Source organism: Pyrus communis, chromosome 10, assembly GCF_963583255.1.
Source record: "Pyrus communis chromosome 10, drPyrComm1.1, whole genome shotgun sequence".
NCBI classification, from domain to species: domain Eukaryota; kingdom Viridiplantae; phylum Streptophyta; class Magnoliopsida; order Rosales; family Rosaceae; genus Pyrus; species Pyrus communis.
The window spans coordinates 3049417-3062959 of record NC_084812.1 but is presented as its reverse complement, the minus strand read 5'-3'; the positions used below and the strand labels follow the sequence as shown (position 1 = coordinate 3062959).

At 38.7% G+C, this 13543-nt stretch overlaps 3 protein-coding genes across 10 annotated transcripts in view; all 3 read left to right on the top strand.

The window, feature by feature from the left end:
- The first annotated feature begins 5384 nt into the window (after positions 1 to 5384).
- The window catches only part of LOC137747668 (disease resistance protein RPV1-like), a 31354-nt gene continuing 23195 nt past the window's right edge, over positions 5385 to 13543 (top strand). For all 4 annotated transcript variants that reach the window (XM_068487820.1, XM_068487819.1, XM_068487817.1 and 1 more), the window contains exon 1: positions 5385 to 5623. The gene's annotated coding sequence lies outside the window, so the exon portion shown is untranslated. The remainder of the gene's footprint in view (positions 5624 to 13543) is intronic.
- Positions 5630 to 12362, top strand: LOC137747670 (disease resistance protein RPV1-like). Of its 5 annotated transcripts, none has more exons than XM_068487824.1 (9): positions 5630 to 5775; positions 6346 to 6412; positions 6727 to 7347; positions 8058 to 9150; positions 9303 to 9596; positions 9697 to 10542; positions 10658 to 11277; positions 11807 to 12122; positions 12239 to 12362. In XM_068487824.1, exons 3-7 carry the CDS (start codon positions 6800 to 6802, stop codon positions 11147 to 11149), a joined length of 3273 nt encoding a protein of 1090 aa, XP_068343925.1. In that variant the 5' UTR covers positions 5630 to 5775; positions 6346 to 6412; positions 6727 to 6799; the 3' UTR covers positions 11150 to 11277; positions 11807 to 12122; positions 12239 to 12362. The 5 variants fall into 5 exon arrangements, with proteins under 5 accessions (XP_068343925.1, XP_068343922.1, XP_068343924.1 ...); XM_068487821.1 differs by having other exon boundaries at positions 10658 to 11485; XM_068487823.1 differs by having other exon boundaries at positions 6718 to 7347; positions 10658 to 11485.
- Positions 11363 to 12838, top strand: LOC137746946 (3-hydroxyisobutyryl-CoA hydrolase-like protein 3, mitochondrial). The gene is made up of 5 exons (XM_068486952.1): positions 11363 to 11485; positions 11807 to 12122; positions 12239 to 12364; positions 12530 to 12584; positions 12736 to 12838. Exons 1-5 carry the CDS (start codon positions 11363 to 11365, stop codon positions 12836 to 12838), a joined length of 723 nt encoding a protein of 240 aa, XP_068343053.1.

Here is a 13543-nt window from a genome sequence, read left to right as displayed (position 1 = left end):
CTAAGGACACCATCGAACTCGTGAAGCTCGTACGAGTGCAACCATACCATTTTCAGGTGAGAAATCCTTCGTTTTCGTGTCGATTCGAGGTATTCCGATTTCGAGTACTGTTCATGAAAGATTAATCTAGTTAGTTTTTGGACTTTTGAAGCTTGTAGATGTGTTAGTGAGGTCCCAAGGAGCCTCGGAGTACTTCGTTGGAGAAGTTTGGACGTCGGGATCATCGTGTTCAAAGTTGGCCGGAGCTGTCGAGGCTTTTTCCGGCAAAACCACGGCGAGTTAGGGGTCGAGACAGGTATGGATGTGTTCGTCTCGTCAATACCTTCATTTTGATATATAGTACGTCGAAAATGGTTAAGAAATGAAGAAGTTATGACACTTTGAAATTTACCCAGAAATTCCGGCAAAACACCCACCGCCGGCGAAACCAGTCCGGCGACGCGAGGAAGAAGACGCGCGCGTGGGCAGCGCGTGAACAGTGCGCGTGGGGGCGCGTGAGAGCTCCAAATTGAGTTCTGAAAATTGTCACGCGTTCGTGACGTCGTGTAGATCACCGTGGTATATTCATACACCCAAATTGAGCAACGTATGAGAAAGTTATGGACGAATGTTTGGTGTATGTGCGTTAAATAACGTCAATTTGGTTACTTTTTGTATAGGTGAAAATTGTACAGAGGAAGAATGTAACCAAGCTAGGGGAGGTTCAGGGACCTATGAGACGTCGATGTGATCAGTGAGTGGGCAGTTATTTTTCAGTATATATATATACGTATGCTTGACGTATTTCCCAGAAAACGTATTTTAAAAGAAATACGAATTATATATCCTGTCATATATGCATCATATTTTAATATGTGCATTACCATAATTATGCATACTGTTGCATGGTGCTGAGGAGGCACAGGTAAGTGCCAGGTAAGCGGTATTCATGTGGTTATGCATTCCTGTTTATTATGCAATGGTAGTTTGAGAGGTTTAGAGAGCTCATAATCTGCACCCCCGGTGTTAGTGCTCCCGTCCAGGGCCAGGGCACAGCCTTCACGTGTATGTTCACCAGCACCGCATGCTCGTCTTGGATCCAAGTTAGGTGCAAGCCTGTCGTACAGACCACATTAGGTGGTTCCGACTTGTAGGTGACCCGCGATTTATCGCACAGCTTCACGTGATCGTAGCACTAGAGCATATATATATTACACCCAGCCTGTCGTACAGACCACGTTAGGTGGTTCCGACTTGTGTGCAGATTCAGATATTGAGTTGAGATTGGAGCTCTATCTGCAGCCGTACAGGTCACGTTAGGTGACTCCCGGCTGCCAGATTATATGTTATTGATGTGAATTACGCTTGAGCACTTACATTTGATTATGAGTTTCCGTTGTGGCATATTCTCGAGCATGAATGGCATATTTATGAGCATGAATGATATATCTTTGAGCATGACTGGCATATCTATACATACGTATATATGTTATTTTCTGGGAAACTATACTTGTTTTACAGCGAGGGGTTAGTATATGCAAAAGAGAAAAGAAGGTTTTGAATACGTTCGTTTTGCTGACCCACTCAATTTTGTTTTGCGCCCCTCCAGGTTCAAGATTTGCAAAGGTGTGGTGACTACGAGGAAATTCAACGGTGTTCTGACAGAATGGCCAAAAATTAGGACTCACCTTTGGGTGTTTTATCTTAGAAATTGTATCTTTAAAGCTTCCGTACTGTGTAAATGGTTACGTCACTCTCACGTGACGGCCAGCATGCCCTCCTTCGGGACGGGGTGTGTCAGCTGGGCACGGGCCGGGCCGGGCCCAATTTTGAAGGGACCGGACCGGACCTAGGTTCAAAGAGAACGGGGCGGGCCGGGCCGGGGATTACATTTTCTAATATAAGAACCGGACATTACCCGGCCCGGTTGAAACGGGCCGGTTCGAGCCGGGTCCACGGGTCCTTTTTTTTTTTTTTTTTTTTTTGGTTGTTTGAAAAAAAAAATTTTTTGTACGGATTGCAGATTGCAATCTGCACAAAAACTGCACAGATTGCAATCTGCACAAAATTGCACAGATTGCAAAACTGCACAGATTGCAATCTGCACAAAACTGCACAGAAAACTGCACAGATTGCAATCTGCACAAAACTGCATTGCCTTGCCAAGAAACCACAAAAGTGAGAGAGAGATTGTCAGCTGTTCCCTGGAGTTCCCCTGATCACTTCACTGGGACAGTTCATATGATCATTGCCCTTAATTAATTAACTTACCAGATTAAGGGTGCACAACTTATTTTTAACCATGCATCTGAAGTGTTTGGGGGAACTCCGGGTGCCATGACAGTGATCAACATGATTGACAGCAGAAAATATATACTTGGTGACAGCAGTCGGTGCAGGACAAGGATGAGATAGATCAATAAATTGCCAGTAATTTTGGCCAACCAAGAAGGGTTTTCACCTGACATTCCCATTGGAGGTAATTCGTTTCATAAAGGTTGACAAACACCAGATTAGAAATATTGGGGATACAAGAGAAGCCATGAGATTGGGAAAAAACTGATCCTAGAAGAGGGTCAGAGGCTCGAATACCATGTAAACTTTGTGATTCACATTAATCTATATAATGCTGCTGTACGATCTTTCTATACAGGAGATACAAGAATATTATCTCATCTAGACAAATACATCTGAAGTTCAAAATACAATTCAAATATACAAAGATAATTAAGATAATTGAAATACAAATCAAAACAGCCAAAGAAAACAGAATAATGTAAACTAGAATTCAAGCTCCAAATGGTAGAGTGACATGAATATTGGCTTTACTTATAATCAAAATTGCATTGCAAACCTTATTGAAATGCTCATACTGCCTGTTTCCGAGGCCAAACACTCCGTAGTGAAGATTCTTAAGCCACTCCCCTCTCTCTTCACCCTACAACAATCACCACAATTCGCAATTATAACCAAACATTCTAATTAATTTCGATCCGAAATCAAATTTCACACCACCACCTGAAAAACTTTGTTAATTACAATCCTAGAATCAAAATTTACCTCTGTAAACCATTTGTAAAACCTCGCAGCGTTGTCGGTTGGCTCACCATCACCATATCTGCATCCACCACCAATCAAACATGTCATTTACGAAACCCAAAAATCAAACTAAATCATAAAAATTATAAAAAATCTAGTTGAATTCGAAACTTACATGGCCAGGAAGAAAAATGCCAAGCTCTCATTCTTCAATTTCTCCTCATATGCTTCGTCATCGGCAGCGTAATCATCCTACCAAGTACACACAACTCCATTCAATCTCATGTTCTCGATGGTGAATCGATGATGGTCTGGGACCTGGAATCAGAGGACTATGAGCACCCTAATTTAAGAACTCAACAAAACCCCTAAATCTAGAAAACCCTAATTTCATTTTGAACATAAAAATGTAAACCCAGCACACCAATAACATTGCCCTATTCAATCAACCTTCACCCTAGAGAACTCACTCATCGCAAATCCAGCTCACCCCCAACACATTTCAACAGAGAAACCAAACTAAATCCCAAAAGAACAAAAACCCAGCTCCAAAAATCAAATAAAAACAGACCCAGATGACCATTTCAATCAAATCACAACCAAAAAACAAGCAAGATCCATGTGAAAATCGCAGCAAATGAAAGGAAGCAGAAGAAAATATTTACCTTGCTGGGTACACGAGTTGTTCGACTTCGTTGTTCGTCGGAGGGAGAGAAACTGAATTCCAGAGAGTGAGTCAGGAAAAGAAGATCGAAGCCTGATGATGATGGCAGCGGACGGAGGGTAGCGATGTATGGAGCTAGGACGATCGGAGAAAGTTAGGAGGAGAGAGGTCTGAGTGAACTGTGAAATGAGAGGAGTCGGGAGGACCAGGAGGAAACAATTTCTTGATTTTCTTCTATTATTCATTCTAGAAACGGGCCGGGCCGGGGGCCCGTCCACTTCTATTTCAAGATCCGCCCCGCCCCGTTAATATGGTATACCCGAACCGCCCCGCCCCGTTTTGTGTTTAGAAATTTTGGACCCGGCCCTTACCCGCCCCAAACAACGGGTACCCGCCCCTACCCGCGGGTCCAGGACCCGTTTGCCCAACCCTAAGCTGAACCGTGATAGCAGAAATAAAATGGGATGGGAAATACATGGTAAAGGGAGGGCAGACAACCTGCCTCCCTTAAAGGAGAAAAACTTGTGCAGGGCTTTACTTGCCACTGGACTTTGCTGAGTGGCACTACAACTCACTCAAAACTCACCACATGGCCAATCTTTTATATATATATATATATATATATTATATATTTAAAGCTCCCATAATTATTTTTTTACTAATTATTATACATTATAAGATTAATCTAATAGTTAATTTTTTTTCCCCTCTTAGATATGCATTTGAGTGTTTAAATTGGAATGCCCTTTAACCTCTGCTAAGTAACTGAGTTTTTTGTAATAATTCAAGTATCTTTTGAAGCAATCAATTATGAAGAAGCACCATAGTTAGGCAGTCTCCCACAACATCAAGAAGCGGCAAAATACTGTTTTCACGATTCTGGAGTTAAATTAAATGTCTGCTTTACAATGATAAAAAATAAAATAGTTGTGAAACAATATTTTGTGTAAAATATGGATATGTAATCTTTATTTTTTTGTAGCATCGATCATTTTGACCAAAGGGCATTTCAACGAGACATTTGGAATTTGATAGCTCGTCTTCGTTATGTTCCTTAAATTAGCTACTGTCATAATACTTGATTCAAATATTGTTATTCAAGTATAAATGCTTTCATAGTAAACCGAATTATTACATTTATAGCAGGAAATGAAATCCCACATCCGTTGTGCTATGATTCAAGCATAAACATCTGCCTCCATTTTGTTGCCCTTGTGACCATATTTTTATGAAGAAATAAAAAACACAAAGTAGGAAAAAAGACGATAGAGAAAGTTTGGGAAGAAATTAAAAGAAGAGAGAGAAGAGGGGAAAAAATGAACCACTAACTAAATTTTATGATATATATTAATTAGTAGGAAAAATAATTATAAGAGTTTTAAATAAAAAAGATTATATTTAAGATTGGTCATGTGGCGAGTTTTGATTGAATTGTAGTGCCACTCACTAACATCCAGTGGCAAGTAAAGCCCATACAAGTTTTTCTTCCCTTAAAAGAGTGCAATCCTCTCACTCCCCATCTATTCTTCTCTCCATTCCCCGTTCATTTTCGTACTTGGCACAGTGGAATGCTACCCACGCGTCGATAATCGTGACTTCTTCTCCGCTTTTCCTTTCATTTTCCTTTTTCTCTCTCACAATTCTCAGCCTCTGTCGGTCTCCAACCTCGCTTTCTTTGTCTCCCAAATCGGCTTCTCTCGCGAATTACAAACAAGGTGCTTTCAACTTGTACCATTTGGTTTCTGTTGACTTTAACTCTGAGTTGTAATGGTGTTTGTGTTTTCTAAATTTCTTCCAATAGCTTAGTTTTAGTTTGATTTTGTTTGTATATATCTCTTCAGAGCAATTCTTGGAGTTGCAATCTTACCAGCTACGAAAAGGAAAGTTATTGAGAAAATCTGGAGAGAAGGGCCTCCTAAATTATTATGGCCACCAGAAGCTGTAAGTCCTGTTTTAGATCATTCAACAGGGAGATGGTATTCTCCATGACAACTGCTCCAAAGCAATAACTCCTTTTCCCCTGGATTGACCAAAATATCAACTTCAAAGTTTTGGGTTGTCGGAGGAAGAACTTAGTTGCCTGACATTTTGAGGTATATACTTTGCTTACTTTTGTTTTAGTTTCTTCAATTAGATACAGTTATTTCACACCAATGCTTTTGTTTCTGTTGGTGTTTTGAGTTTCAACTTTATCCGGAATCATTTGGTGGGTGTTTGGAACTTTGGAATTTGGTTTTGTGAAGTCCTAACTTTTAATTTCATTAGGGTCTGACATTGAGTTTAAAACTTTATCTGGAATCATTTGGTGGGTGTTTGTAACTTTGGAATTAGATTTTTAACTGGTTTGTGAAGTCCTAACTTTTATTTTCATTTGGATCTGATCTTTTAGCTGTCATTGAAAATAATCATAAAAGTAAAGTTGTGCATTCCTTAATTCAGTCTTTGGCAAGCCAACATGCATGATAACCAAGCAAATGGTTTTTAGTAAATGTTGATTTTGGAAAGCTCTTTGTTTAAATTTCTAGGTTCTGATGAATTCTTCATTAAGAGTTGGTGACCAACAATCGACCCACCACCAATTTTAGATCTAGGTTTTTTAGAAAGCTTGCACCTCGGTTCATTTCTGACTAGGGTGTTACCTTTTTATCTGTATTGTTTGGAAGATTTCAGAAAGCTTGCATTCAAGTTTGGTTCTTTGAGTAGGACTTCAGGATTGAAGACTGAATTATTGTAAGTCTGTTTTCTTTTTCTTTTGTTTTTATAATCTGTTTTCTTTTTCTTTTGTTTTTACAAACGAAATTTGAATTATGTTCAACTATGGTTTATAGTTATTTTGTTGATGTTGTTACACTACTCATGATAGCTGTAATCACAACCAAGGATCTTTGGATAGTCTTTGTCCTTTCGATCCTCTTTTCCTCTCTCTTTCTCTGCACCTTCTGGCCAACATTCTGTCATTTCTCAAGTCCGTACGCCAACATTATTATATTATAAACTTTGTTCTTGTTGACTGAAGGAGGTTGACTTGGGTTTAGGTATTTCAGGATCATCCATTCGACAGCACGAACACAACTACTGCCATTTTTCATTCGTGATCTGAACCACTGCAGTGCCATAATGGTGGATACCGCCATGACAACCCACGAAGCCTCCTCTTCATCCTCCTCCAAGTCAAAACTTTGGAATTACGACGTGTTCTTGAGCTTCAGCGGTGTAGACACACGCAATGGCTTCACGGGCCACCTCCACGCGGCATTAACAGATAGGGGATACCAGGCTTATATCGATGAGGACGATCTAGAAAGAGGGGAAGAAATAAAAGAGGAACTGTTCCGGGCAATCGAAGAGGCGAGGATCTCTATCATTGTCTTCTCAAAGAGTTATGTGGACTCGAGTTGGTGTCTTGATGAGCTGGTGAAGATCATGGAGTGCAGATACAAACTGGGGCGACGTGTTTTGCCAATATTCTATCATATCGATCCTTCACATGTTAGGAAGCAGAACGGAGATTTTGCTCAAGCATTTCAGAAGCACGAAGAGGGTATCCGTGAAGAAAAAGATGACAAGGAACGTGAAGCTAAACAAGAAAGGGTAAAGCAATGGAGAAGGGCTCTTACAGAAGCTGCAAATTTGTCTGGCCAACATCTTCAAATCACTGACAATGGGTAATCATTCACCTGCTTTTCAAGATTTGAAACATTTTAGTGAATGACTTAATCTCTCATATAATTAACATGCTTAATTAACACTAGCAGAGTCTTCTCAAAAAAAAATTAACACTAGCAGAGAGCACACACTTTGTGTGTGTGAACAATTTTTCTTAATAAGTGCAATTTTTTTTAATATTGCATAATTACTGTTTTGTCCTCCTTATGTAAATATTGTGTATCAAAAGTGAGGGTAAAATTGGAAAAATAAGTATATGATTGTCATTTTCTCAAAAAAAAAAAGAAAAAAAAAAAGAGAGGGTAAAATAGGAAAATTAGGGATATAATTGTCATTTTGTCAAAAGGTACAAAATTACTATTTTTCCCTCCTTTTTGTCAATATTGTGTATCGAAAGTGAGGGCAAAATAAGAAAATAGGGGAAAAAAGTTGACAAGGAGGGTTCTCTTAATAGTATAGATTTTACAGAAGCTAATTAAACATTAATTAACATGCTTAATTAATACACCTTAACCTCTCATATAAAACCTAAACTGTAGTTGGAGTTTAATTAATGAATGAATTTCTTTCTTTTATCAAGTTGGTCACAAACTCACATCCTAGCTAGTAGCTAGTTAGAATATATATATGAAGGAAAGAAAATTGTTTACGTACTGATAGCTTCTACTGTTCATTGAGTCCCACTAATGCTTACAAATTCAACATTTAGGCGTGAAGCAAAGCTTATTAGAGAAATTGTTGGCAAGATCATTACGGAATGGCTTCCGAGCGAAAACGAATTAAATGTGGCCAAGCACCCGGTTGGAATCAATTCTCGCGTTCAAGATATTATCAATCATCTTTCAGATGGTGGATCAAATGGCGTTATCATGGTTGGAATTTGGGGGATGGGTGGATTGGGTAAAACAACAGCTGCCAAAGCCATTTATAACCAAATTCATCGTAAGTTCCAATTCAAAAGTTTCCTTGCCGACGTTAGCGACACTACAAGTAAACATGGTCTGGTTTATTTGCAAGAAATACTAATTTCAGACATCCTGAAACAGAAGTCTCAAATAAGCAGTGTTGATGGAGGCATCAGTCTGATAAAACAACATCTCCAACGTAGAAGGGTACTTGTCATCATGGACAATATAGATGAAGTGGAACAACTCAATGCAATAGCTGGAAATCATGATTGGTTTGGTCCAGGTAGTAGAATTATCATAACGACACGAGATGAACATTTACTAAAGCAAGTGGATAAGATATATCCGGCTGAGAAATTGGATAATGGAGAAGCTCTAGTGCTCTTTAGTTGGCATGCCTTTGGAAATAGGTGGCCTAATGAAGGATATCTGGAACTCTCAAAAAAGGTTGTTTCTTACTGTGGAGGTTCGCCACTAGCCCTTGAAGTTTTAGGTTCTTTTTTAATTAAAAGAACCATAGCAGAGTGGAGAAGCCAGTTGGAGAAATTGGAAAGAACTCCTCATGGAAAAATAATAAAACCACTAAGAATAAGCTTTGAAGGGCTAGATGATACACAAAAGGCAATATTCCTAGATATATCTTGTTTCTTTATTGGATGGGACAAGGACTATGTCGCAAAAGTGTTAGATGGATGTGGATTTTTTGCAACAGTAGGAATCAGTGTCCTCCGTGAACGATGCCTTGTAACTGTTGAAGACAACATGTTGAATATGCATGATTTGCTTCGAGAAATGGCCAGAGTAATCATTTCTGAAAAATCTCCTGATCACACGGAAAGATGGAGTAGGTTGTGGAATCCTCGAGAGGTCACCAATGTATTGACAAATAAATCTGTAAGTACATTCCCAATACAATTTTGGATTAATGCATCGTACAAGAAAAGCATATATGTAAACCACGTATGTCTATTATACATTAAACAACATTCATGTGTAAATATATGCAGATAATCCTTTTCTTACTCAGTATACCGTGTTGTTAACAGGGAACTGAAGAAGTTGAAGGACTTGCTCTAGATTTCTCTGATCTTTGGTTACAAAGCTCTAACAAGTCTAGTTTCAGTACAGTAGCATTTGCCAATATGAAGAAACTGAGATTGCTTCGGCTAAAAAATGTGCAGCTCAATGGAAAATACAAACATCTTCCCAAAGAGTTAATATGGTTGTGCTGGCGTAAATTCCCTTTAGAGTCCATACCAGATGATTTTTTTAATCAACCAAGATTAGCTGTTTTAGACATGCAGCATAGCAAACTGGTACAGGTCTGGAAGGGTTTCAAGGTACAATCAATTACACATGATGATGCTCTGTTTCTATTCATTTTTGGAGTTCCTTCTCTTTTGGATATTAACTTCAATTTTCCTTTGGTTTTGGCAACAGTTACTTCAGAAGTTGAAAATCATTAATCTCAGTTATTCCCGTTTCCTAATTAAATCACCGGACTTTTCACAACTCCCAAATCTTGAAGAGTTGATATTAGAAGGCTGTGGCAATTTGTCCGAGATTCACCCATCCATTGGTCATCTTAAAAGACTTTCTTTGGTAAACCTTACAAGTTGTTACAGGCTTATTTCTCTTCCAAGGGATTTCTATGAGTTGAAATCTGTTGAGACTCTTTATCTTAATCAATGTTCAAAACTCAGTGAACTGCATGAGGATTTAGGGGAGATGATATCATTGAGAATACTTGAAGTAGAGTTAACAGTCATAAGACAAGTACCACCTTCCATAGTAGGATTGAAGAATCTCACTCGTTTGTCTCTAAGGTTAGGGGGGCGTATTCATTTGCACTATTCATTACACGGCTTAAACTCTTTAAGAGAATTAGATCTCTCATTCTGCAATTTTGCTGATGATGAAATCCCTAAGGATCTTGGGAGTCTAATTTCTTTACAAGATTTGCATCTTCAAGGGAATAATTTTCATACCCTACCCAACCTCAGTGGTCTTTCAAAGCTTGAAACATTGTGGTTAAGTGGATGCAGAAATCTTCATACAATCCCTGATTTACCAACAAATTTGAAATTTCTGTATGCGTTTGGTTGCCCTGCATTGAAAACAATGCCCAATTTTTCGGAAATGTCAAATATGAGAGAACTAAATGTAAGTGCTTCAACCAAACTTACTGAGGTTCCAGGCTTGGATAAGTCATTGAACTCCATGACATGGATTGATATGAAAAGGTGCACCAATCTCACAGCTGATTTTAGGAAGAATATCCTACAGGTATATGTCTCTCTCTCTCCTGTAAGTTCTATTGCCTTCCTATTGCGCGCATGCACGCACAAACACACATGTACATGTATTTGTATATTATATGACACTTGCATTGAATATACAGGGATGGAATTCTTGTGGATTTGGTGGCATTTTCCTCCATGGGAAATATGTTCCTGATTGGTTTGAGTTTGTCAACGACAGTAACAAAGTCAGTTTTGATATTCCCCCGAGTGATGGCCGTAATTTTGAAGGGTTGACTCTGTTCTGCGTTCACGGCCCAGAATGTATATTTTATCATCCTCAACTTCATGTTGTCGTTACTATTATAAATAATACTAAGCGTATTGAGCTGCAGGCTTGCATAGGCATACTAGACTGGGAGGATGTAGTATGTGAAGACAATTATCTTTGGCAGGGACAATTGTCGAACAATAAGCTCAATTTGCAAGGCGGGGACAAAGTTGATATAATTTTTGAAATCCCAAGAATTCATGATGTGAGGAGAACAGGTGTTAATCTAGTATGGGACAAACCTATGAAGGAAAATATGCATGATTTGGACAAAGCTGGTTATGTTTTAAAACCCACATCCAGGTTGGTTCTACGATCATGATCCTCCGGCCTTGCACATTTACATCCAGCTCGGTTCTATGATGAGGCAGGACCAAGAAATGACGCATCTAATACTAATCATTCCAGTAATCAAATGAGAATTATTGTAGATGACAGAAATAGAAAAAGGTAAAATTTTTCAAGTAAAAGCATCATTTGTCTAGATTAAGTCACACTCGGATCGATTCTATGATGAGGCACGATCAAGGCGGTGATGCATCTTCATCATCAGGCTCATCCTCATCATTACAGTGGACTACGGATCACCATCAGCTTCATCATCAGCAAGTCGATATTTCATACTTCATACTTCTTTTATACTCTTACGAATTTTCCAGTAAGTAATTGTAATTGTTTTGAATTTTGAGGATATATTGCATCCAGAAACATTTCAACGTTTCTTTAATTGCTAAGATTGTGCTTTTCATCATTTATTAATGTTCAATACCTACGATTATTTTTTTCTTTTGTAATTTCATGTTGGACGTTCTCGGGCAACCTACAACATCTGATCATTTGTTTAGTGTTGATTTTGCTTGAACTTGGGTAATATGATTTGTATTAGTTGGATAGGATTCATTTATTTTCCAGCTAACATCTGTTGTTTTCTTAAGATTGAGAGGCTATCGATATGATACTTGTGCTGCACATTTTTCAGGTACTCACTGCTGAGTATTCTCTAATACAGAAAATCTCTGAGTACAACAAGCCGTATATAAGCTTAACAATGGCCTTTGGTATTGGCCTATCGGGCTACAGTCAGTACCGGATCATTACAGAGGTACTATTGCCTTGTCAGACAGAGATTGTCAATGTTGTCAATTACAACTGTGGCGAAATTCAGCAGCAACCCAGATTTGAAGCGCAGCTCAGGAGTCTTTTACCTCAAATAACTTCAGCATTTGGTGCAAATAAGTCAGCTCTTGTGACAATTGATGAACTTAAAAAGCAGCAGCAGAGTTCAGAAGCTACTGGTAAGTTTGTCGAAGCCATTTATTTATCGATGATGAAATGAAATCTGTCTTACTCTTCTATTGAGAGGCTTGTACGTGGCTGTCAAGTATTTTCTATCCAATTGTTTCTGTTGCAGTGGTGGAGTGGGCTAATGAAGCTCTTCAAGGTCTTGGAAAGGGTGCTCCTTTTTCACTTTATTTGATGCAAAATTACTTCTCCAAAGTTGCATCTGCGCTTGGGGAAAATGACAATCAATTATCCAGTGAGTCTTACTTTCTACCTTTTCGTTTCATTCATCGCATGGTTGCATCCTTTTGATAGATTTTGTGTTGTAGTATTTCACATTTTGTGAGTGAGAAATATGTGCTTTACTTGATCCCTTCCAGCTAACTGGTGTGATGAAAACTGAATATCGCGTTGCTGTAAGATCGTCTGTGCGGAATGCTGAAGGTGTGCGGGCAGTTTTGGTGGACAAGGATCAGGTTCGTTAATTATGCTCAAGATTCCTTGCTGACGGAGTTGCTGCAACATAAACCATTACAGCGTCTACTAGACCTACAGTTATATAACCATCTTACTTTCCTTGTATCAGAACAGATCGTTATCTTTTGCTTCTGTTTTTTGTCAATGCAGAATCCGAAGTGGAACCCGTCAAAGTAAGAGGGAGGTGAATCAGAGTGAAGTGGAAGCTTTCTTCGAGCCATTGAGCCCGAACGTTGAGGAGTTGAGCGTGTGACTGACTGGCATGTGAAAACCGGAGTCATTGAAATATATTTACCGTTGTGGAAAATAAGTTAGATGAAACAAGATGAGACTTGTGTAAGTTCTACATAAGAGCAAACACTTGGTGATTTGATCAAAGAAATGTGGAATGATAAGGAGATAAGAATTGACACTTGTGGTAGACTTATCAGGAGTTGTTTTTCTTTACAGTTTCAAGTCAGATACATTTTCGGTAAATCTAGAACTCTTCTAGCTGATATAATGCATAAGTGTTTCACGGTGATAAGGCTACTTTTATAAGGATCACTTAATGGGATGGATCCTTGTTGAATTCCATGTATAAAACTGAGGTCCTTGCTCCCTCCACTAAATATGCAAGTTTACAGAAAACTCACTCAAGCCCCATTGAGCAAGCCTTGCTTTCAGTTGTGTAGAGTTGTAGGAGAACTTTAGTTCTTAATCCTAGTTTTATGAGACAATGTCTTCCACAGGTACGTGGTTAAGTTGATAACTGTGAATAAGTGTTTACGTTCCACAATTAACTTACAACTTGGACCATTGAAATTTATTATAATGGATCGATAGAGTCTGCAGTTTCGTGCTAGTTTCTTTCCTCTTCCTCCATACCGGCAAGAAAGTCATTTCATCCTTTGAAAACATTGTTTATGTATGCATTTATGGCATCCATTTGAGTGTATTATATGGTTCATTTGACTAA